Genomic DNA, 22,321 nt, shown 5'->3' on the forward strand with positions numbered 1-22,321 from the left:
TTAAAAGTATTGTTTACATTGTCATTTGTAAAAACATCATCCCATAGTTCATAGCTTAGCATTTCTTGAAATTTAGTCATATTATAATTACTATAATTTCTCATGTACTGAGGATTACCTACTTGTTCAGATGACATTATATTATCAGTTATTATCATTTGAGCATCATGATCAGATAGTCCGTTAATTATTTGTTTAATTGTATAATTTCTAGTCTTTTTTTATATATATGTTGTCAATAGCTGTTTTTGATACCTTAACAATTCGTGTTGGAAAATTAACCGTACCTATTAGATTGTATGTATTTAAGAGTGCATCAAGTTGTTACCTTCTATCACAATTTTCTAAATAATTTATATTTACATCACCACATATAACATATTTGACTTTATTATTATGTAGCTTATTCAAGATGGCATCCAATTTTTGCAAAAGATTGCTGAAGTTTCCAGTAGGTGACCTATAAATAGCTAATATGATCAATGTGATATATGAAAAACTTTGCTTCCTGGGGTTTGTAAATTCGGTAATATACATTTTTTGAAAATGACATTAGATCAATTTTATTAATGTTGGACAAAATCACCACTTTTCTTCTTCTGCTACCTGGAATAGGTATGAACCTGTTCCAGCTTCCCATCTCTTTTTTCCTGCTCCATTTCTTTTTCATTAGGTTTAAGCCATAAGATTCTTTCATTAATTCTGTTATCTTCAGCTGTCTGCATGTGTTGTAACTGCTTCTGTTTATGTGCTCTTGACTCTTTTCATCTTTGCAGTATTCACAAAGATTTTGATTTACAATATTATCCCTCACCATTTCTCAGTAGTTATAATTTATTAATCTTCATAAAATTACATTCCTATATTTTGCAATTTGGCTAATTTTGTTTTCATAGAAGGTAACTTTTACACACTTATGTAAATGTTGGAGCAGGCATCAGTTTTATTGAGCAAGGCGGCTCAAGTGGAACTGCTTGTGATTTGTATTTGGGAGATGTCCAGTTCGAATCTCAGTTAGGACAACACGTATCCTGACTAAGGTTTTTTGTGACATTCTTCTGTCCATCCAGGCAGATGCCTTGGTAGTACCCTAAATTAGACCACGGTAATTTCCTTCAAATTTTTTCTAATCTATCATTCACTGTCATCCAACCATTCAACACTTAGGGTCCAAGTTACTGTTAAGTACAGGGGATGGACAAAAGTATGGAAACACCCAACAAAAAACACATTACCGTGACTAATATGGTGTAGGACAACCTCTGGCTTGCAGTCTCCTTGGAATGAATAAATAGAGGTCCTGTATGATTTGCAAGGGAATATTGTACCATTCTTCCTGAAAAACATGGTAAGTTGTCTTATCAATGATGGAGGTGGATAGCGCGCATGCAGATTGCTCTCCAAAACAGACCACAAAGTCTCAGTAATATTGATATCTGGTGATTGTGGGGGCCATGGCAGACGTGACACTTCATCTTCGTTCTCAGGAAACTAGTCCTGGATGATGTGAGCTATGTGAACACAGGCATTGTTGGCTTGGTAAATGGCATCACCATTTTTTTTATTGACTGCGTTTTTACAGTCTGCTCTCTTATTTGTAGAGCATTAAGTAAATGGCATCACCATTAGGGAACAAAGTTTCCACCATGGGATGGACCTGGTCGCCCAAAATGGTCACATAGTCGTTGGCAGTGACGTGACCTTGCAGGGTAATGATGGGTCCGACAGAATACCACGATATGGCTGCCCATACCATGATCAAACCCCCGCCATGTTTCACTCTTGGCAGGAAACAATCTGGATCGTAAGCTTGGGATGGCGTTCTCCAGACATAAACTCGGCCAGAAGTCGGAATCAATGTGAAGGTGGACTCATCCAACCAAATGACCGTCTTCCATTGCTCCATAGTCCAGGTTTTATGACTTTGGCACCACACTGTCCTCTTAGTGGCATTTTGATCAGTGATGAGTGGCTTTGGAATTGCACCTCGTCCAGAAATACCCTGCTTGTGGAGTTCCCTTCATACTGTTTTCGTTCTGACAGGGTTTGTGAGCATGACATTCAGTTCAGCAGTCACTTTTGCAGCTGTAGTCTTCCTATTTTTCGTCACAATCCTACACAGTGTTCGTCTATCTCGATCACTCAACACACATTTCTGTCCACGCTGGTGTTAATTGGATGTGGTTTTTTCAGTCCTCCTGTATGCGGTCATAATCTTTGATACTGTGCCTCGTGAAACACCAAAAACTTGGGCTACCTTGGTTATGGAAGCACCCACCATATGGGTCCCAACAATTTGCCCACTTTCGAATTCTGTTAGCTCTGATGTGATGCACAAAAAATTGCACAGAACACTGTCTCGACAACAAATGAAGCTTGCAACGTATTGCAGAGGTTGTACAGGTAGTGGTGTTGGACAGATACGACAGCGTGTCCTACAAACGCTGCTAAAGTAAACACTTCAATTCAGGCATGCATTTCACGAGGTGTTTCCATATTTTTGTCCATCCCCTAAAACTTGACAGTGTTGAGTGGTAGGTTAATGGTGAAGGAGGAATTGGAATGGGTGTAGAAGGAAGCAGTCATGGACTAATATGGGGTACTATACTAGAATTTGCCTAGAAAAACAGAACTACAAGAAATCTCATCTGTGTTCATGACTGAGATTTGACCAAGCATATCTGAAATGCAAGACAGAAGCATTACTGCTTGAATGAGTATGTCCAGTGCTGTTGGACCAATTGCTGGACATGTGTAAGAAGTAAGTAAAATATATAACAGCAATGCTGTGAATTTGGATTGAGATGTATCAGATGAAAGAAGTAGGAGACAAATAGAAACAAATGTAGGAAGAGAACTTACAGGAGAATGCAGAAGACTCTGTCATGAGATGATCCAAGTATGAGGAAACCTTAGTAGATGGTGATGTATCGAAAACATACTTGAATTTCAGAAACAAATAATGCTTAAAATATCCATAATATGGTTTGTGGAGGTCTCTTTAATAGCTAAGGCTTGTGTTTTTTGTTCCCAGGGTTCTTGTAACCAGTGGGTCTACAACTAGAAGAGTAGATGCTACCACAGCTGTTACTACTACTGAAATGATATCAACCCAAAAAGAAATATTAAGAGCTTCTGCTGATCCAATCACAGAGAACATGCATGATTCATCTGCTGCCAGTATTCTTTCAGATAACACTCAGAAGATTACTTGTAAAAATCTTTCCCCTTCAGACAGGCAAGATGGAGTGCCAATATCCAGTGAGGCTTATAGTATCTCTTTCAGGTATGAGTTGTACTGCCAATATTCAAATGTTGAATCTGCCTATACTGGTTGTTTTTATACTAGGTCAATATTTGAAGTTTGACACATTTGATGCCAACCACTACCATAAATTCTGAAAATCAGAACCAGTGAGAAGGGCAGCCAGTGCTATGACAACTAATCATCTAAAGATAGGAGTACAGTGATTTCATAAAATACTGTTGTGTCAGATATATGAGGGCTATTCGGAAGGTAGCCTCTATTTATTTTAGGTGCCTAAGGTAGGCGTGGGGGGAGAGCTCACATATGCCAAGTAGCATCACATGATTCATTTGCCATCTAAACCATCACATAACTGGTCACCTAATGTTTGTTCTATACAGAGTGAGTTACGATGTGTCTTGTGACTAATAATCCCACCAGCTGCCAAATTCACACTGTTCTCCGCTTTCTTCACGCTAAAATCATGAGTACTGTGGAAGTGCATTGTGAATTAATGCAGTTTATGGCCAAAATGTAATCAATGAAGGAACTGTAAGACAGTAGTGTAGAACATTAAAAGATGGGCAAACAAATGTTCATGATGAAGAGCAGATTGGTCGGCCATCTGTAGTGAGTGATGGATGATCTTGTTCAAAGTTTTGACCAAAAAATTAGTGAAAGATGGCACTTCACAATTTCAGAACTTTCTTTTGAATTTTCACAAATTTCATGCACTCTTCTCTATGAGATTATTACAGACTAGGCTATCACAAGTTGTGTGCAAGATGGGTTTAAAAAATGCTCAAGGTTACAAAACTCAGAGAATGGCTTCCGCTTTGACTTTTTAGAGCTGTCTCACAAAGGTAGCAATGAACCTTGGATTTGATATGTGTATGTTGAAACTAAGGAGCAGTCAAAGCAGTTGATGCACATGTATTCACCAAACATGCTGAAAATTTAAACAAGCATTGTCTGCCAGAAAGCAGATGACATCTGTTTTCTGTGGCAGGAAAGGAGTGCTGGTAGTGGAATTCATGCAAGAAGGGACGATAGTAATGTCAGAAGTGTGTTATGAAACACCAAAAAAAAAATTGCATACAGCCATTCAGAACAAGAAGTGTGGAATGCTGACATCCTGTATACTTGTAGTGCTCCTCCATGACAATGCGCATCCACAAACAGCTGGTGGCACTATAGTACTGCTGGAGAATTTCAACTGGGAGTTATTTGACCACCTTCCATACAGCCCTGAACTTGCTCTGAGTTACTGCCACCTGTTTACCTACCTGAAGAACTGGCTGGCATGACAGCACTTGAACAATAATGAAGAATTGATGGAAGGGAGCTCATAGATGGCAGACTTCCATGACATAGGCATGCAAAAATTTGTTGCACGATGTGACAGGTGCCTCAGTTCTGGCAGTGAGTACATTGGGAAATAGCTGAAGCATGTACATGTTTTTTAATACATTTTTCCTCATTCCTTGCTCTGTTAGCAGCTCACTAGGGATTATTTTCTGAATAACCCTCATACATCGGTGTACAGCACCAAATGTAATGAATCAGCCATATCATAAACCAGTAGGTACAGAATTGTAGTTGATTTCCTGCAGTAATGCGAATCCAAGATGGCAGGATGTCCCCATTACACCTACTTACAGATTTTTTTTTAAATACATTGAAATACCAATTTAGCCTTGTACATAGGAACATGCATTTTAATATTGAAATTCACATCTCTTTCTCTAGAAAGAAAGGTGCTGGTAATCAGATGTGACTTAATAGTGGTTACAGTAATTTGTACTATACAGAAAAGTTTCAACGTTATACAAAGTAGAAGATAATGCTGGAACATGAATGAAGATAAAAAGTTCTTTTTTTTTTCACTCCACATTTGTAGTGCCTTAATTTGTATTAATAAAATATTCCTCATTTTGTGTTTCAAGAAACAGTTGCTGCTGTGGAGTACTGTTGCTTGCTTCCCTAAATAAACTCTATTTAAGTGTAAACAGCACATGAAATTATTATAATTTTCATGGAGTGTTTGTGATATAGTAATTCATATTTGAACTGTGGTGAAAGACACTTCTTCAATACGTTCTTCCCGTAGCATATTTAGAGTTTAAAAGCCATCTAATAAAGGTGTACTTTACTACACTGTTTCTTTTTTCATTTAGCCCAGCAATATAAATATTTATTCTTTCAGCTTCAAACACTTTTGTCTTTTTTCCAAATAATTTTGTCAGAAATGTGACATTTTTCATGTTTCAAATATTTCAAGGAAGCTTATTATTTAAATTCACTTAAAATAGAGCTACAGTGTTATCATACTGAAGCATGGAGAAGTTTGATGGATGCCATAATTTTATAGGCATTTTTATTTGAATTTGGTTATGCTGCTATGCAGATATTCAAGAATGGTTTAAATATTGCTAATGGGCCAGTTAACCCGTTTTATACCGAAATAAGCAATAATTTAAGCAACAGGATACACATTTTGATGCATATGATTTCTTAAACCAAGAAATTCTCAATATGGAAATTTCCAATACAGTTCAGATATAATATTGTTGGTGTTACAAAGAAATGTGAAAATACTATGAATTGTGATTTAATTGCAGTAAGTGACTGAATTCACCTTTAAAGACCTGCTAAGGCAAATAAATGTACTTAAATATATTGAGTTACATGCCACTCTTATTCACGTATTGTTCTAAAAGCGACTTTATGTGCAGGATTGAGGAGGACTTCAATTCAACTGTGGGTAAACAAAGGGAACAGTTCAAACAGAAACTACGTTGTGAAATCTTGGCAGTAGACCCACAAATACCCACAAGAATGATTCAAGGCATTGATTTATCTCCAGGTATAGTAATATACAAATTAATAAAATAGTTGTTTTCAAATATAACTCTAAATGTTAATAATATTGTCACGTGACAAATAAATTTACATGGGTCTCAGTTTTAGTGGACACTCACACTTACACCTTACAATTATTATCGGTTGCAGTGTCACTTGACTTCTGGCCCAGTACTCCAATGCAAAGTCTCAACTATCCTTGGCCATATTTGGATCTAAACTGTCTTCGGTGGCGCCCATCCCAATACTGGCTTCTTGCTTTCTTCTCCTATATCGTATGGCGTCTAGGTTCTAACTAACTTGGCAAATGCCTTCAACCCCTTTTATAACCTCAGCCACTGCTATGCAATGAACCCTCATTATAACCATGGAGACTCATCTCTGGGCAGATTCGGCATTCTCTAGGCATTTTTCAAGGCATTTGTTAAAGCGAAATTATAAAATTTAGGCTAAATCTGTGCATGGAAGAATCAATTGAAGTTTTGTACAATGAAGCATTAGACTGCATGTTGTTTTATCAAAAAGAATTAACTAAAAGTAGAGTCTGCCCATAAACACAGGTTCTTTTGCTGTCATTTACTTGCACTGTACAAAACTGAAGAGTCTGGGATCAGTGTGATGATTGTATGAATTATTTGTAGGTAGCATCATTGTTACGGTGAGGCTTGTGGATACAGATGTGAAGACTGCAAAAGAAGTGATTCCAGCCATTGCTCGGGTCATACAAAATGGTGATCTAAATTTACATGACCTTGGTAATCGAAAATTGAATGTTCCTGCACAGACAGTGACAATTATAGAACCCTACAAACCTGGTAAAGTATGGTTGACTTTGTAAGATTTGAGGCTTTCACGGCGGTGACTATGAAGAAAGCAGTCTTCTGGGATTTGGCACCGTGTATATATGGTGTTAACCGACGTTTCGGAGGAACGTATCGCCTCCATCTTCAGAAGTGGTCGGTTCTCATGGTCTCTTCGCTTTGCAGATTTCTTATATCTTTTCTTCTACCCTGAAGATGGAGGCGATACGTTCCTCCGAAACGTCGGTTAACACCATATATACACGGTGCCAAATCCCAGAAGACTGCTTTCTTTATGGTTGACTTTACTAATTATTTCATAACATAGCTAGTCTTTGCTGGTAGTATAATTTTCCATGCTTGATAATTGAACTTAATATAATTCAGGTTCTACTTCCCTTGCCTTGTTACAGTTGGCTTACATTATTTCACAGTGCAGAAGTTCAATTTCATGATTTTTTTTATTCCTTGATTAATAAGTTCAGGCTCCAAGGGTGAAATTTCTTCACATTAATTGTATAAGCTGTCAGATAATGCACTGTGAGGGACTGTAAAAATTGCCACTGACTTGAAGGAACTTGCTGCGGATGCAGAAAGTTCCTCTTGAATGCTGGTAATTTTTACGACATGATGTGATGCAGTACCTAGAAGAATTGCAGTGAATAAAAACTAACATGAAATCCTTAACTGTTTAAGTTTTTCAATTTATATATTTTTAATAAACACAATCACATGTAGTCCACAGAAATAGTATAATTATCGTAATCATTTTTCTCAGAAGATTTCAAATTTGAATGAATTTTACAAATTTTTTAATAGTGACATTTTAATTTCTTATTAACTATGCCATTGCTACAGCAAGCATTTATGACGTTTTTTCTTATTTCATAACAAGAAAATACAAATTGTATATAGTCTTCACAGTTTCTCCAAATAACCACGGTAGTGACGTGATGTTTATGCTAAATTGAGGCATACGTCTTTACTGAAGAGAACTTAGAGAAGGTGCCTATATGTGTACAGAATTTGGCCATTTTTATTTTCAGGTAAGACTGTGTGCATACTAATTTTGTCCAAAATATGAGAGTCTTCTTGTTGAGTAAGTTGTGAAAACTTGAGTGAGATTAGACTGACCACTTCTTAACTTGACTGTCACACCTACTTTTATTCTGTATTTTATATGCATAGGTTTATTTTAATGTCGGATTGAGGTTTTCCAATTGCAACACTGTGCAGTCTTGTGGGTGATAACTGACATTTTGGAGGAGAGTGATTATGCCATCTTCAGGGTATGTGCCACTTGACATTGTGAAGGTGAAGATTGCAGGTTCCTCTCAAACACTGGTAAGCGCCCACAAGACCACACGGTGTCACAGCCCAGGATATCAAAATTTGAGTCTTTCCTGCTGTGAAAACGTCAGATATTGCCCTTTAGTCAGTCAGATCATGTAGATTACTGTCTTCTGAGATGTGAGGCTGTATACTTTGGTAGATAGGTACCACTATTTCAAGGTAGTAAAAGATGAGGTAGAAGGTTCTTCTAAAACATTTATGTCTATCTACAAAACTGTACAGTGTCACATTCCAGAGACAGTAATGTCCCTATTCACCAGTGTGAGAAACTCAGTCTTAAGTGGCCTCCGTAGTCTAGAGGTAAAGTTCCCACCTCATGACTCATAGTACACGGGTTCAAATACCCGGCGGAGGTCGTCAAATTTTTAAAGGCGGAAAAATTCAGGGAACAAGTCCTCCGGGAGGGACTTTAAGCTGTGGGTCCCGTGTCGTAGCTTTACGGCACATAAAAGAACCTCATATCTCCAAAGGAGGTCACTGAGCCAAATTACGGACGTTTCCCGCCCAACAGCAGTCTCTAATACCTCTGGTAGATGGGGGAAGCATTATAGATACCTCTCAGCCAGTAGAGCCGGTCTCGCTGGCTGGGCGGGACTGATGGTAAGTACCAATACCGATAGGATATAGAGACTGATAGAAATCATAGAGGGAAGCACAATGGACCAATACAGGTCTAAGTGCATGGGGAAACCCACCCTCTCCAAATAACTAACTAACTAACTCAGTCTTAAGACGCATCATATGTTTATGACAGTGATATGTGAGTGAAGGCAGCAAGTGTGATGAGCAGACATCTCATTCATATTTAATATTTGGAGACATGTGATGTAGTTTATCTGTGATGACGTCAGTAAACTTATTCTCTGTTTTATTCACATATTGTGGTAGGAATGGTATCAGTTCTATTGGATGAGGTCATACACTTGATCCGATCTCTGACTCGGTACTTGGCTGGTTATGGACTAAGAACTTTAAAAATTTGCTGTGATATATATTTTTCTTGCAGAGAAGTCCAATGCGGTTGTATATGCTGTTGTTGGATCTGTTATTGTAAGCACCCTTGGGATTATATCTCTTGTCACAGGTGCTGTCATTATCAAGAGAAAGAAGGAAACAGAAAAGATGAGGATGCAGCAGGTATACCAGTCTTGTTATTTTTTTGGTACTGTAAAGCTGCATATATTTAGATGGTACATGTTAGGATGCAGAATGATGCAAGCATTGCAGTAAATGGTATCACATGATGAGAGTCAGGTTGATAGAAGTGACCCCTGATACAAATGGGAATGATTTTAAATTCTGTCTATTGGTAGACACAAAAATACTGGATACTTGGGCCTCCACAGCGAAGTTTGATAAACTGGAATGAGCATTCAGGAAGACTCTTGATCTCACAGTAGACAAAAAATCGCATTGTACTTTATGATGTTTTAGCGATGGGAGCTAAAAAGTAACTGAATGAGAAGTGATGCTTTCAGAGTTAATATAAAAGTGAGAATGTCATGTGAAGGCTGTTGTACCTATGGTAAGATAAAGTAATCATCACTCATTTGCATATGTGGGAGTATGAGATTTACTTATGGAAATTGTATATTTTTGGGCTAAGGTGTGCCATAAACTGAAAAAAGGGGGTTACTCAGACCACTACTGGGTCCATGACCTGTAAGAATACCATGTTGTCTGTATGTATGTGTGTTCTTGGTATGAACTTTATAACTTTGGGGGTCACCCGTTGAATAGGAGGCTGGGTGGGTCTCAGAGCTGATCTGGAAGTGGAAGTGAATAGGAAAATCTCTGATAGGAATGAAACCCTGCCATAGCCTAGTTACTATACTGACTGAACTGTCCCAGATCCCTCATGTACTAGGGGCACGTGATCGTGTAGTTGGTTGAGGCACTATGCTACAAGCTGGAAGGTTGTGTGGGGATGGGGGTTGAGTCCCGATGAGGTGTATTTTGTCAATTGACCTAATCCTTCCAGCTGCACTATGGCCCTGGAGTCGATTCAGGCTCTAACAGAAATGAGTACCAGGAATCTTCTTAGGGGGGTACAGGGCGGTCAGCGCGTAAGGCTGACATCCTTATTGCCGTCTGTGAGCTGACTGTCTAGAGAAAATGTGAGCGCCTTGACATCCCAGAACCGTATGGGCCTTCATGGCCTGTTACAAGGATAGCATTTACCTTTTTATTTTTACCTCCTATACTGAACTAAATGACATTGCACTGTCTAGAAATAATATTTGGTTAAGGGGAGGGCTTACACTGTCTGCAAGTGGTAAATGGTTCAGAGAAGCTGTTTGAGCTTTCATTATGCAAATGAGTCTCACCACGCATAATCACATTTTGTGTGGAGATAATGCACTGTGTGGTTCACTGGCAAATTTATATTCATGAGAGATTTTAAAAGGTTTTCGAAGTGCTTTTTATACTGTTTTGCAAGAAAGAGTGATTTTAATGAAGTTGCAAATTATATGTGCAAGGTATAAAGCCGAAGTAGCAAAAACAAGAAAACAGACCGTGCTGTGTAAATATGTTTAAATTGATGAAATAGGGCACACAGTGACCACATTGAATCTACATGGAACAAATGATTATTTTTAAGAAAGCTGAATATGTCATCATGTGAGATGATGATGTTCAAATTGAGCTAACAGATGAAGAATTTTTTGTATTTCATTCTTCAGCCGATTGTAGAGTTGGCTGCATAGACACTCAAATGGTGCCCACACAGGGGAGTTCGTCTGCCTTTCCAGCCTTATATTCCCAGTTCATAGAGGAAAATGCTGCCTTGTGAACAGATTTTGTTACACAAGGAAAGTGATATAATTAGAGATTTCATCCATAGTTGAATGGTGTTTTCAGTAAAACTTGACATTACAGTAGCTGCTGAAAATTATATCTAACAAAATTAAAACATATTAAAAAAAAAGTAAAGCTATTCCTGTAACAGGTCATGAAGGCCTGCAAAAAAAAAAAAAAACAAAATTCGGTGGCACACGCTGAAGTACACTTTCTGTGATTTCTAGCACATCATTCTAGATTTCACTCTGAAAAGCTTGACATGTATGCATGCATATTTCTGTAGGCCTTTTGTTTCAAGTTTCCCAGGAAGGAAAGCACACACATTCAGATCCAGGGAATGTGATAACTATAGTCCACTCCTTGTATTCACTTATAAAAGTAGTCCATAGGACTAACCATGAATTTCCACTATGTGGTTGTGCAGTTTGATGGCTTAATTAGTGCAGCAACTAGGCTGCAGGCTGGACAACCAAGAAATCAGGGTTCGATGCTAGATGGCATGGGATTTTTCTCTTCCCCACAGTATCAAGACTGGCCTTGGGGCCCATCCTTTCACTTATCTGATGAGTACGGTGAGCTCTGTCTGTGGAAATAAACGGGCAGGGGCATAAGACTGTAAAGTCAACTCCACCTAGCGCCCTGGCTAAGAATGCATGGATGTGGCTTGGTCTGCAGCTTATTTTGCAATGGGGTTGTTAAGTAGACTGTGTCATGTTGGATGGTAGGTTGTTAGATGGATGATAAATTGGAAAGGATTTGGAAGGCCAGTGGTCATTCCTAAATTAAGGTACTATCCTGGAATTTGACTGGCAGGACTGAGGAAAACCATGACAAACCTTAATCAGTACATCTGGTGCCCTGGTTGTCATTTAAGTCAACCACCTCCAAAATATGAATCACGAGCGTTATTTCTATGCCAACTTGTTTGGTGCTGTACATCCATCCCTCCCCCATATATCTTCATGGATTGGTGCTTAATTAAGGACAGGGAAAACTTCTTCTCATGAGCTGATTCATTGTCCTGCACAACTCTTAATTCTCAAGAAAAAACAAAGAATTTTCTCAGCTGTGTAGCCAATACTGGAACTCTGCAAGAATTGACAGAAATGAACCATTCTTTAATCAGAGCGGCATCTTGTGTCAATTTTTGTAATGCATTACTTTCTGCTGCACTGACTGCTTGAATGAAATTTTTAGCAAATTGTTAAATGAACTGTTCTGTGTGTTCTGTACTCTTGAAACATACTATTCATCATTGGAGCCTGCTGTTTGGGTGTGTTTGTCTTAGTCTGAGGTGGGGTGTTCTTTCTTGTGTTGTCCAGTATTCAGTCCTTGCAGAGACATATTTTTTGTACCACATCCTGTTTGTCTCTGGGGTGCACCCAACCTCCTATCCATGAATATGAGGGATCTTTCCCTGAGGATAGAGCAGCCAGAACAAGAAACTGACTACTTACATATACAATGTGATCATGCCATACTCTGCTGCCCGTTTCCTAGCAGACTAGGTGGAGGAATCTGATGTTCCTCCCACATTGCCCTACCACTGATGCTCACACTGCCAGCAGAATCAACAAGGCTGTAGGCTCAAAATCACAAAATTCACCCATCTGATAGCAAATGCCAGAAATACTCCATGTGGTTATGCGTGCATTTCCAGCACTTCTGTGAAAAGCTCATATTCTTGCATTTAAACTGAAGGAACTGAGTTGATTGCATTGCAGAATGTATAGCGCTTTACATCCATTCCATGCATCCTTCCACTTGGGCACAGTGGAAACTGCTGATCCCCAAACCACAGATGTCAGAGTAGCAGATGAATACTTCTATAAAGATTGTCAAAAGGCAGAAACATTGTATGTTATGTGGCAATTAATTACTTTTTAAGATTCCAGCTGTGAAAGATGGCATACCATCATACCGTCAGTTTCAATTTGAGCAATCCATTGAAGGGACAGAAGCCTCACTTGCTCGATACCGCAGTAATTACCCTACCATGGGCACAGCAGGCACTCTCGTGTTGGGTGTGAACACTGGAGCCATACCAGGAGGCAGGTAGATATCTGTGTCACTGAAGGGTGCATTATGTACAGTAGTTCCTTACTCTTAGTCCAGTCTTCTTCATTAAAAACATTCGTGTTATTTTTATGAATACCTTGCATAAAACAATTTTGTAGATGGTCTGGAGGTAATTTTACAATTTAAACAGCACTCCTTCAGAATATACAAGGGGGACAAATTCTGAAACAGCTGCCATTATGTAATATATGGGAGATAAAAGATGGAAGTGTAATTTGTATTGACAAAGTGCTGGAATGGTGTAAAATATTTAATTTCTGGTACCGTGCAATGGAGGAGAAAAGATTCCGATTTAAAACGATCAGTTACACCAAAATTGTGGGTGTCATGAGCTTACTTTTCAAACCATTGTTAATTTGAAATGGGACTCGCCCACTGGTAACATGCAGTGATATGTCAAGTGTGCAGTTTTTCATGAAGAAAGAAAGAACTACTACGACACGTATGTAGTACATACGACACAGCACGCATGTAAACTACACAACTAACAATAAGAACATACAACCAAGAGAAATAATCAACATCTTCTACCATCCGGAAGAAAAAACAACATGACCCAATGCTGGTTCACGATTTTTAACATAATAACTAATTTTTTACATACAAAAGATTTTTAATACAATTTTAAATACATCGGGAAGCTATTTTGTGGAAAAGTGAACATCATATTGTGTGCAGTGGGAAACCCCAATCGAATACCCAGCAAATACGCTTAAATGAAACATCATACGTAAATCTACACGTCAACATGGCTGCATAGGGCAAACTGTGATATAGTGAGCACTATTCATAACCTAAGTGCATAATGTTAAAACATCTTATGTGACAGTATTTCCTACTCATAGTGGTGTGCCTCTGAAAATGATTCTTTTGAATCGAAACATGTAAGGCGAATAAAGACTGAAGTGTTGTAAACCTGTATGTCATACTGGGCTGAAAGTTATCTACTTTGTTCTTCTCTATACACTACATGTTTCGGCCCCAAACGGCCATCATCAGGTGTATACACTCACATATCTGTTATACTGCACTTATTTATAACATTTAAAATTTAAAAACATAGGTCTTCCTGATTAGCACTTATAAAATCTTCGGTTCTGATATTTAAATCCTTTAAAACATTTTTTTTTTCTCTCTAAGACATCAGACAGCACACGTAGTAAAGATAGCAGCAGCACGCACACAAGGAGACTACACAGAATAACACCTATACAGTACTAGATACAAGAAGAAGCCGGTGCAGCACTATAGACATAGGGTGAGTAACCCTGACATTTGCGGCCTCCGTAGTCTAGAGGTAACATTCCAAACTCATGACTCGTAGTACGCGGGTTCAAATACCCAGCGGAGGTCGTCGAATTTTTAAGGGCAGAAAAATTCAGGGAACAAGTCCTCNCGGTAGGATAGAGAGACTGGTAGAAATCATAGAGGGAAGCACAATGGACCAATACAGGTCTAAGTGCCTGGGGAAACCCATCCTCTCCAATAACTAACTAACTAACCCTGACATTTTTAAATTTTAAAACTTAGAGAAGAAAAAAAATTTTTTTTAAAGGATTTAAATTTCAGAACCAAAGATTTTATAAGTACTAATCAGGAAGACCTATGTTTTGAAATTTTAAATGATATAAATAAGTGCAGTGTAACAGATACGTGAGTGTATACACCTGATGATGGCCGTTTGGGGCCGAAACATGTAGTGTATGAAGAAGAACAAAACGAAAGACCTATAAATATAGTTTGCACTTAGGACGGAGTTGTGTCATATATGCTTTGTTTAATTTGGAAGCCAACATATCGGTGTGACTCTTCCAAGACATAGTATTGTGAAGTACTAGCTGAAGAAACTTTAATTCAGTAGTACTGGCAATAATTTTGTTGTTATATTTAATTTGTATTTCAGAATTAATAATATCTTTAGAGTGGAATCCCATACAATAGGTTTTGTCCAGATTTAATGAGAATAAATTTTCCTTAAACCATTTCATCACACTAGTGAAGACTGACTTCAAGTTATTTCCTAGTACAGTATTGTTTTGATTACTGACGATTACGCTAGTATCATCCACAAATAAAATTGTTTGGGAGTTTACACTGATGTTCAGATATTTTATAGATACAAGTAGGTCATTGATATATAGTAGGAAAAGTAATGGTCCCAGGATAGATCCCTGGGGAACACCATATTTGACCTGACCCCAATCTGATTCACTCTTATCAAATGGTCCATTTTTAATTACCACCCTTTGATACTGGTTTTGGAGATACAGTTTGAATAACATATATATGTTGTCAGTTATACCATAAAATTCTAGTTTATACAAAAGTATTTCGTGATTTACGCAATCAAAGGCTTTCTCCAGATTCAAGAAGATTCCACTTTTTTTTTTTTTTTGTTTGTTAATAGCTGCTAAAACTGTATTTATTATGTTATATGAAGCTGTTTCAGTGGATAATTTTGGACGAAACCCAAATTGTTCATTGGCTAGAATGTTATAAGTGTGAACGTGTGTCAATAATCTTCTAAATATTATTTTTTCAAACACCTTGGAAAATGAAGTTAACAATGAAATTGGTCTATAATTTGCACAGTTCTTCTTATCACCTTTCATGTATTTAGGAGTTACAATCGAGTATTTCATACATAAGGGGAATTTACCAGCTTTATTGAATATATAGCGTAAAGGGGAAGAAATGTATGGGGCACTAATTTTGAGTGTCTTCATCGAAATCTCATCAGATCCAGAAGAATTGTTTGAATACAAAGAAGAGATAACTTTTTCAATTTCTTTAGTTGTTATTTTATTGAATGTTATATTGGGAAAGGGGCCCTTAGCTGTCAAGTTCAGACAATGTTTATAATTATTGTTATTATCAGTATTTAAAGTAATTTGAGTAGAATATTTTTTAGTAATATTATCAGCAATATTTAAAAAATTATTATTAAAAATACTTGGATTTATTTTCTCAGTTTTACAGTTTTTGTCCTTCTGGCAGTTGTTACCTAACTCCTCTTTAATAATATACCAAGTAGTTTTAATAGCATTATTGGAGTTGGTAATTTTATCATTATAGCTGAGTCTTTTTGCCTCGTTAATCACCTTAGTCAGGATGTTACTATATGATTTATAATATTGCTTTAGATTGTTGTTATCAAGTATCTTTGTCAAAAGGTACAGTTCTTTTTTCCTTTTGCAAGAAGTTTTAATTCTGATGGTTAACCATTGTTTAGGGGAAGATTGCTCATATATTTTCTTTTTCAGAAAGCAAGCATAAAATATTTACAGATATGTATTTGTGAAGGTATTAAACATGTTGTCTATATTGTTATCCTCTGTATTAAACACATTTCCCCATATCTCATAACTTAATCTAAATTTAAATTCATCTAGTGAGAATTTATTAAATATCTGTATAGTTTTATGGTTTGGGTTAGCACTTCCATAATAGAACTCTTGTTGATATAAGGAATCATCATGGTCAGATAAACCATTAAATACCGAAAAAAATATATAATTTTCAAATTTAGTTACATCTATAAAGATATTGTCTATTAATGTTTGAGTTGTAGTGCTAATCCTAGTTGGGAAATGAACCACACTATATAAATTGAAAGACTGCAGCATATAGTTCAATTGTTGCTTCTAATATTGTCTGCACGATAATTTATATTAAAATCACTGCATACTAGCATCTGTAAGTTTGGTTTATAATTTTTTTTTGATAACAGTTACTAATTGGGTAATAAATAAAGGAAAATTTAAGTGGTTATCAATTTGTAAGCCAAGGAATTTTGTGTGTACTGACTCTTCTATATATTTATTATTATATCCAATGCTTAATGAATATTCAGGTGTATTATTTGTTATAATTTTTTTAATATTATTATGTCATATAGGTATGAACTTCGGGTAACTGATAGTAAATACATGCATCCAGACATCAGCTGCAATGCATCCCAGGCAAGTGAGAAGCAAAAGAAGAAGAAGAAGAAGAAGAAACAGCAACAAGGGGCAAAACAAGCAGGGAGCCAAAATGACCCACTGAACCAAGAGGGAATACCACCTGGTGACCAGGATTCAGGAATTGTTGATGGCTGCACAAATGTTTCTGAAGACAGGAATATGAGAAAAAGGAATTGGGACAAAAAGGTAACTTCACTTGTGCTTACTTGAATTGATAACAGTAATACAAGTACTGTCAAAAGTACAATGTTCCCACATCATAACATCCATAAATTTACTTGGACATCTCCTGATGGGAAGATACACAATCAAATAGATTGGAGAAAACTGCATAATGAGGAGCTTCGTAACGTGTACTCTTCTCCAAGTATAATTAGAATGATCAAGTCAAGGATGATGAGGTGGGCAGGTCATGTAGCACGAATGGGGGAGACGAGGAATGTGTATAGGATATTGGTGGGAAAGCCAGAAGGAAAGAGACCACAGGGAAGACCAAGGCGTAGGTGGGTGGACAATATTAGAATGGATCTTGGAGAGATAGGATGGGATGGTATGGATTGGATAGATCTGGCTCAGGATAGGGACCAATGGAGGGCTCTTGTGAACACGGTGATGAACCTTCAGGTTCCATAAAATGCTGGGAAATTCTTGAGTAGCTGCAGAATTGGCAGCTCCTCAATAAGGTCTCAGCTCCATGAGTAAGTAAGTAAGTAAGTAAGTAAATAAATACAAGTACAAGTTTTTAGTGTAAAGAACAGTAAAAGAATTTGTAGTTATGACACAAGATGACTCAATTGGTGCAGAGACTAGGCTATGGGTTGGTTGACTGATGAACTGGTGTTCAATTCCCAGTATGATCAACAGATTTCTTTTTCTTCTCCACAGCATCCAGAACTGCTCTGTAGCCCACACAGCCAAATACACAGTGAATAATGGAGGCTTCTTTTGGAATTAAAGTGGACAGGATGTCATGCACTTACCTCTATTCAGTGCTTAGGTCAATGCATGGAGCTACCCTTTGCTTTCTTGATTATCTTCATAGTATGCTGCTTAATGAAGTGCAAGGAGCATATTTGCTTGTGTTCTTCCTGAATTGTGTCTTTGGTCTCTTGACTGCCTCAGACTTTTTCAAATATGCCATTCCATATGAAGTGGTCATAATTTTTAAAATGCTTTATGTGTCTATATGCCTCATATACCTTTGTTTCTCAATAACTTTATGTGAGCCTTTCAACTTGATCTATATTTTCGTTTATGCATACTGCTATATTCTTTTTATTTTCACTCAACTTTCCCCTTCCTTTCCTCTCCTGCCCCTTTAGCTGTGTTCCATTTTGTATTAGAGTTCAGTCATTGAAGTTTCAGCTTCAGGACAGAGAAGATGAGCCATTCTATGGGCACTAGAAGGAGGTCTCCTCATTAAAGCCTCCTTGCACATTCAAGATTCAGGTTTGATCTTATAGCATTTTGTTTGTTGAAAAATTAACTTTGTACTATTTATGGTCGATGGGTTGTATAATTGCTGCTGGTCCGGTCAGCACAGCCATTCTTGGTTCAAAATGCTTTGAGATTCGTGGCCACATTTTACTGTGTCACGACTCTGGGAGTTGTGCAGCACTCCCACTCTTGTTCATATATGGTTCTTATTTAGTTCCCGTTTTGGGGATTAGTGTTTGATTTCTGACAGGCTAGAGCTTGAGAGCCTTCTAAAGCTTGTGTTAATTCTGAGTATGTTACTTCAAAATGATTCTATAACTTCCTAACTGCATTGCATTTTTTTGTGTCAAAGCATTTGCTTGACATTATATGCTTTCATCTGTTTCCTAGATATTATCAATAAATTCATAACGAGAAAGATTTTCAGTGATCTATGCAGAGTACATTTTCTTAGCCCATGCAAGGTCATTCTGGTGTCTGTACACAATAACTTTTTCTATTTACTTTGTTGATAACATTATTTCTTGAAGGAATGTAATGACTATATATCGAGTGTTCTAGCCTAGATAAAACAGCAAGAAATCTGAAACTTACAAACCTGGTGCTTGGTCACAGTGAGCATGTTTCTGTTTTTGTAATGATGAGGTTATATTTGTAAATCTTCAGGTATCACACATGGACATTTGTACAAATTTAACAATGTTTGGTTAGTTTTTATTTTTAAGGGAAATATAATAGATGTCTATAGTTCCAAGAATTTTTTGTTTTAAAAATTCTTAAATTGCTACCGTAAATTTTTAGATGGAAATCCCTTAGATTTTTGCACCAACATACATAAAAAAAGAGCTTATTAAATACAACTATGTTGAATCCATGAAGGATATTTTATAAACAGTTACAAAAGCAATTATTGTACTTTTAGAGGGAACACCTGTTTTCCTTGTTACTATTTTTTTTTTTGCAGATTTCAAATGGCTCAACAATGGAATTTGATATTTTACCAGGGACACCAAATGAAGATTCCTAAAGAAATGTCATTTGTGTAATAAAATGGGGCAGTAATCTTCTATTCTCAGGTACTTTCATATACTACAAAACCTTGCAGATGCTCTTTGTAATTATAATAAAGCAAAACATGTTTAAAATGGAACCTGAATTTAAAAAATCTACCTTTATAGGAAAACTTATATTGCTGACTATACAGTGTAATCAATGAACAATTATCTGTAAAAAACAGAAACTCCTTGATATAGAAACAGGACAAAAATATGAATTTAACTAAGATAAGACTTTAAGTAGAATAACATACTTCAATATGTATTGTTTTATGTTCATATAAAATTGAAAATATTGTAACGTGTTTTGCTACTGAAGGCGCCGTTCGGATTGTTAATTGGTTTATTTTACAACGTACAAGTCTTGGCTACAATTAATTATAACACTGTTACAGGTTTACACAATTTACAAACCCTATGCACTAATCTATTCACTCTGTCTTCAGTAGTCTTCACATTCACAGTACAATACAGGAGCTATACCAGTGTCACTGTATTACACACTCCCAATACCTCCTCGCACTATCACTTCTAATCTCATGTTCCGGTATTCTTCTTTCCCTGTTCACGATTCGCTCGCTACAACTGAACTCGGCGACTGTTCCAATTCATCTGACTCCTTAGGCAGTGCAGTTCTCTTATAAACCCCCAGCCAGACAACGGAAAGCTCCTCGCATCCCTGTTGCCATGTCGCTTGCTTACAGGTGTTGCTGGGCAACGCTGTCTAGAGTTGTTTCCTGCTGTGCAGTAACCGTGGCATCCTCCGCCACATCGATGCGGCAATGGTTGCCTGACACCCGCTCCTCTGCTACCTCACTGCAGGGAGGGGGGGCGGAGTGTTGACTCTCCTGTTACCGTTGTAGCGACAGCGCTCCGATGCCGCCACGTCACCGCTGGCAGGGGAGGGCATGTCCTCCATAGCGCAATGCGTCACAATATTGTCACGCATATGGGGTTACATGTTATAGAAATAATGGGTTCTAGGTTGGATGATTGAATTTATTAGCACTTCAGCTACAAGTTCTCTTAATCACACTTATTACCGTGCTATCGCTGATTTACACACTTTCTAGTCCACTGTTGCACATGCACTAGGATTCCCAGTCTTCACTTGTCGTCTCCTGGCAATGGATCCAACACAGAACCTAGCACTTCAAATCACTATGAAGTCTTTTTGTGATCTCGTTTTCAATCACCCTAGAAAATCGGAACTCAATTAAAACTCCGCCTATTACTCACTCCTCCAGCTTACTGCTCATTCCTCCAGCTTACAACTGCCTGCAGACAACCTTCATTGTCCTTTATAAACCTTCAGTGTGGACGTACAGAAAACATGTCACTTGGTTGCTATCCACCGTTTTGTGATGTCACCGCCTACATGGAAGTGTATTTACCGAGCTGTTGCCTAGATATGGGTTGCATAATCCTGTCTTTCTATTGTTGCGAGCGTGTGTTACTTAGCAGTGGCTGTTCCTATGGCTCAACAGTTCTTGCATGGCGTGAATATGCCACATTGCTCCCTCCTTAAGGCTTGTCCTGAATGGCTTACAGGCATACCTCCTGTTCTTCTTTTCTGAGGGTTCCTGCTTGTGGCATCATCTTGTGATTCGGTTTTTCCTCTGCAGTGATTGCTCTACATCCACGACCACTGCTTCCTCCTTAAGGTCAGCTTGTTCTGAGTGGCTCACTGCTAAGGTGCCAGTAGTTCCAGGTGTATCAATGTCATCCGAAGGTTTCTTCTTTTTCCTCTCCTTCCCACAGTGCGCCATAACTCCAGGAGTGGCTGGTGCTCCCACATATCTGGATCTTCTTACGCTAATGCTGCTATTAGGTTTTCCTTCCCTTATGGAGGGGGGCCTACCCCTCTGCAATATCTAGTCCATGATTTTCCTCTCTGGAGGCAGCTGACCCCTCCACAATGTCCAGTTTCTCATTTTCCGCAACCCGCTGGACATCCCGATTGCTCGCTTCATGAACTCCAGTCTGAAAGCCTTCCTGTCGAACTCCTCTGATGCCCACTCAATCTGAAGATGCAGCTGCCATCTTATGCCTGGGTTTTTTATTTGTTTGCTGCCTCATAGCTGCTGTCTTAGGCCTTGGTCCCATATGACATTGCTGGATTCTGGGCCCTTCCAACATCTCTTCCTTTCCGGGTTTCTTGTACCACATTGTCCTGGTTGTATCTCTTGCAATCATGTTCCCTGCATTGTGCCGCTTTTGTACTGTGGGTCATCCTCCTATCGGCTGTGGCCAATTCCTTCTGTGGGCTACAGTTTCCTTGGTTCTGAATTTTCCTGAAGACATTTCTCTTGCACCATGCCACTGCTGCATGATGGGACATCTTCCTGCAGGTGGCAGCCAACTTCCTCTGGGATCCATGATCTCCTCCAGTCAGTTCCTTTGACTGTCTGTGTCGCCCTACAGCTAGATGCCGATCCATGTGCCCCTTCTTCCGTGCCTTGACCTGTTTCACTAAGACACCTTCCTTAGGGACCCCTGATTTTCCGACTCATTCCATTTCCTCTGGATTTGCCTACAAATCCATAGTTTCCATCTCTTCTTGATTAGCTTTCATCATAGCTATCATCTGCTCCAAGATGGCTGTTGCATGATCAATTGGCTCCATCTTCTCTGGATTGGCCTCTTGTCACTTCTTGACAGGCCATCCTCTCTTTTTGGCATGGTGTTGGAGTGAATTGCGACCTTTTCATTGGGATTCTC

General features: G+C 38.1%; 1 protein-coding gene across 6 annotated transcripts in view; it reads left to right on the top strand.

The window, feature by feature from the left end:
* LOC111873237 overlaps positions 1 to 22,321 on the top strand; it is a 123,365-nt gene that overhangs the window by 97,856 nt on the left and 3,188 nt on the right. For 3 of the 6 annotated variants that reach the window (XM_023867779.2, XM_023867778.2, XM_033755017.1), the window contains exons 24-29: positions 3,035 to 3,286; positions 5,983 to 6,113; positions 6,751 to 6,924; positions 9,269 to 9,399; positions 12,953 to 13,119; positions 17,042 to 17,294. In XM_023867779.2, the coding sequence (XP_023723547.1) occupies positions 3,035 to 3,286; positions 5,983 to 6,113; positions 6,751 to 6,924; positions 9,269 to 9,399; positions 12,953 to 13,119; positions 17,042 to 17,294 (1,108 nt within the window). Of the gene's footprint in view, positions 1 to 3,034; positions 3,287 to 5,982; positions 6,114 to 6,750; positions 6,925 to 9,268; positions 9,400 to 12,952; positions 13,120 to 17,041; positions 17,295 to 19,509; positions 19,622 to 22,321 lie in introns of those variants that run through there. The other 3 variants (XM_023867777.2, XM_033755016.1, XM_033755018.1) reach the window with 2 other exon arrangements.

This window comes from Cryptotermes secundus, unplaced genomic scaffold, assembly GCF_002891405.2.
Source record: "Cryptotermes secundus unplaced genomic scaffold, Csec_1.0 scaffold21, whole genome shotgun sequence".
In the NCBI taxonomy this organism is placed as follows: domain Eukaryota; kingdom Metazoa; phylum Arthropoda; class Insecta; order Blattodea; family Kalotermitidae; genus Cryptotermes; species Cryptotermes secundus.